Source organism: Salvelinus alpinus, chromosome 11, assembly GCF_045679555.1.
Source record: "Salvelinus alpinus chromosome 11, SLU_Salpinus.1, whole genome shotgun sequence".
In the NCBI taxonomy this organism is placed as follows: domain Eukaryota; kingdom Metazoa; phylum Chordata; class Actinopteri; order Salmoniformes; family Salmonidae; genus Salvelinus; species Salvelinus alpinus.
The window spans coordinates 28,319,110-28,322,557 of NC_092096.1; the positions used below are offsets into that span (position 1 = coordinate 28,319,110).

General features: G+C 39.5%; 1 gene segment (V, D, J or C); it reads right to left on the bottom strand.

Moving 5' to 3' along the window:
* Positions 1–597: 597 nt before the first annotated feature.
* On the bottom strand, positions 598–3,193 carry LOC139533292 (Ig kappa-b4 chain C region-like). The segment is given in 3 exon segments: positions 598–1,186; positions 2,664–2,766; positions 3,092–3,193. Coding segments are annotated over 3 exon segments (522 nt in total).
* Between the last annotated feature and the right edge of the window lie 255 nt (positions 3,194–3,448).

Sequence of the window (3,448 nt, forward strand, 5' to 3'; positions counted from 1 at the left end):
TGTTAACATTGTAGTATCTTGTGTTAATATGAACTACTGGTTGATGACAATGGGTTTTCAAGTGAGAACATAAATAACTAAGCAATGATATTTATGTCTGATAGTTTTAAAATAAACTGTGAATCAGGCTTTAATAATGTATGTGTCACGACTTCCACCGAAGGTGGCTCCTCTTCCTTTTCGGGCGGCGCTCGACGGTCGTTGTCACCGGTCTACTAGCTGCCACCGATTCCCTTTTCTGTTGGTTATGTCTGTATTGGTTTCACCTGTTTCTCGTTTGGGGGTTTTGCTCAGGGCTATTTAAGCCGTCTATGCCCGCCTGCTTTTGTGCGGGTTTATTTTCTGTTCTGTTTGTGGATGGTTGTGTTTGTTTATTTGTTGGACTGTTTTGGTGTCCTGTTTTGGGTAGGTCAGTATTTGTCGCCTATTGTTATTGGCGTGACCTTGTTCTGTCCGGAATAAATTACGGACACCCAAAACTCTCTGCTCTCTGCGCCTGACTCCGCACCCACCACTCCTAGCTACGTGACAGTATGTCTATACCATTTAACAACATTTAAGACCAAAGTCTAATTATTGAAAGAGACAATGAAAATATTTGTTCCAAAGGGAAATCTGTATTTGTAACTATTAATCAAAGCATCAAAGCAATCATTCCTACAGTATCTAATAGTAATAAAACAGAAAACATCACATCTAACACTGATACAACCTCAGTCTACAGAGAGGATTGACACATGAACTCAAGCAAAGCCCCCTGTTAGTCTATATGTCAGTGATCAATAAGACAGAGAACATCTGATCTCAGAACAGAGTCAAAGCAGAGGAACCAGCAGCCTCTCTCCACAGGGGTGTGTGACTGAGGGGTCCTACCCAGAACAGTCAGCCCTCCTCAGGGTCTTGGTGACTGGAGTCTGGGATTTCTGCTGGGCTTCACAGGTCACCTCTCCTGCCTTGGTCCACTCCTGGCCAGTGCGAGTCAGGGTGCTGCTCCAGCTGTACAGGCCATCCTTCTCCAGGACCCCGGGATTAGCCTCCTGGTTCTGGCTGGTCCCGTCCACTTTCCAACTCATGGTCCAGTCTGAGGGGAAGCCCTTGTTGGCCAGACACGTCAGTGTGGCTGTTGTTGTACTGGACAGCTCCTCACTAGAGGGGGGCAGGACGGTGAGGGTGGGGGAACTGTTACCTGGAACAAACAGAACACATCAAATAAGTAACTACATCAAGTACAGCTATAGTAAGAGATCATCTTCAGCAAAGTACACATCAAAATAAAGTGAATTGGAAATGCCCTCTAAATATAAATGTCAAAGTTAGATTGTTTAGAATATGTGGAGAAAAACCTAAAGTAATCTGATACAGCAGATTTATAAACTAAGCAAGTAGAAAGTGTTTAAATAACTAGAGTTACTAGTCATACGGTGTCAGTTATTCATGTTATACAGATATTGTTCAGGAATGGATCTGATCAGAACAGCCTGCTCATATTCATAGTATTTACATCACATATCATCCATGTTGGATTATGAAGTCAGTTACAACCATAACTGAGACCCTTTGTCTTCACACTAACAGTGAAGTCTACCATGAACACAATGCAGCAATGATTAATATTATATACAATACTATTAGTTATTATACCAGAATTAGGAGTGATAGTATGCAATCATACAAACCAGACATAAATACATTTACAATTTATCATTTTGATTCAATAAAACGTTATTTGAAATAAGGCTCAGAAAAATTATTTTCATGGAGTTTAAGAAAGTAAAATACAAAAAAATGTTATCAGAAAGAAATATCAAAAGAGCTTGTTACTTACTTCCAACATCAAGTCTGGTGCCGCTACCAAAAGTGTAGCACAGTGATACAATCACTATTACTGCTGGTACAAAAATCTCCTGACCATTGGGGAAGCTGAATTTCTTTAGACTGTGGTTCAAATAATTAACTCTACTATGATATGAATACTTTTCAGAAATGATTTAATCTAAATTTTAAATAAAATGTTTTTTATTTTGTTTTCCTTAACACTGAGCAGAAACCTACTGTTTACTATATATTTCCTACAAGGTGCAGTATGTTTATTCATACAACTAATCTAAGATGTAGGCTAATCACTTTAATCTTTAGAAAATATTGGTCAAATTTGATTACATGTAATAACATATATATTTAAATCGGCCATAGTGTCACGTTCGCTGGAATAAATATCGTACCAAGCTGCAGCGCGATATGGTTTCCACATATTATTTATTAGAAAGGCACATAACAACAAAGAAAGAATGAAACAAACAACGAACCATAACTAAGAGGTGTAACATACACTAACTCAAAACAATGTCCCATAAAACACAGGTGGAAAAAATGCTACTTAAATATGATAGCCAGCTGCCTCTAATTGGGAATCATACCAAACACCAACATAGAAAAACTAAACTAGAACCCCACATAGAAAAGAATAACTAGAAACCCCCCCAGTCACGCCCTTACCTACTATACCATAGAAAAACAAAGGCTCTCTATGGTCAGGGCGTGACACATAGTATGTGTAGGCTTTGTGTATTTTTAAAAATCCTCAATATTGAGGCAAAAATAATAGAGATATTGACTCACGACATCAAAAGTGAATAAAACGATACATTTTGTTGTTTACATACTTCCAACATCAAGTCTGGTGCCGCTACCAAAAGTGTACCACAGTGATACAATCACTATTTGTAACGTCTGCTTCCAACTCACACTCTCAAACACATAGATCCCCTGAACACAGCCCACTTTCCAACTCACACTCTCAAACACATAGATCCCCTCTAGCTCACTCTCCAGATCCCAATCACCTGAATTCTGATAAACTGAACTAAATAGTGTGTGTAAATGACATACAGGTGTTCACACACTATTTAGTTCAGTTCTTTGCACCCCATCATTGTGAGGTATTGTTTGTTTTGTGACACACTTCTATTCGGAGCTCTGTTTTTCCCGTATTCAGTCCTCCTGTGTGTAATAGTTTTTGCCTGCCTCACTAACGACACCTTTTGCTTATTCCCTGCCTGTACTTTAGCCTATCGGATTTCCTGTTATCAACCTCTTGCCTGTTCTCCTGGACTACGTTACTAGCCTTTTCCCTGCCTGTACTGTTGCCTCTTTGGACCCCTGTGTATGATCTTCTGCCTGCCCCTGGACCCATCTACCTGCCTCCTCCTGTGGTCCTTTACAAACAAACACCTGCTGCGCCCTGCACTTGAAACCAGCTAACTATCTCCCATCGTGTTCATTACACTATTACTGCTGGTACAAAAACCTCTGTGTTTTGTGTTGCTGCAGCTGTTACAGTGAAGATCACTCATACAGAATCATAATCAACACAAATACACTTTAACATCTTCCAGGTAGAACAAACACTTCATATTAGCTGTTTCTAGATAATATACATATGAATTGC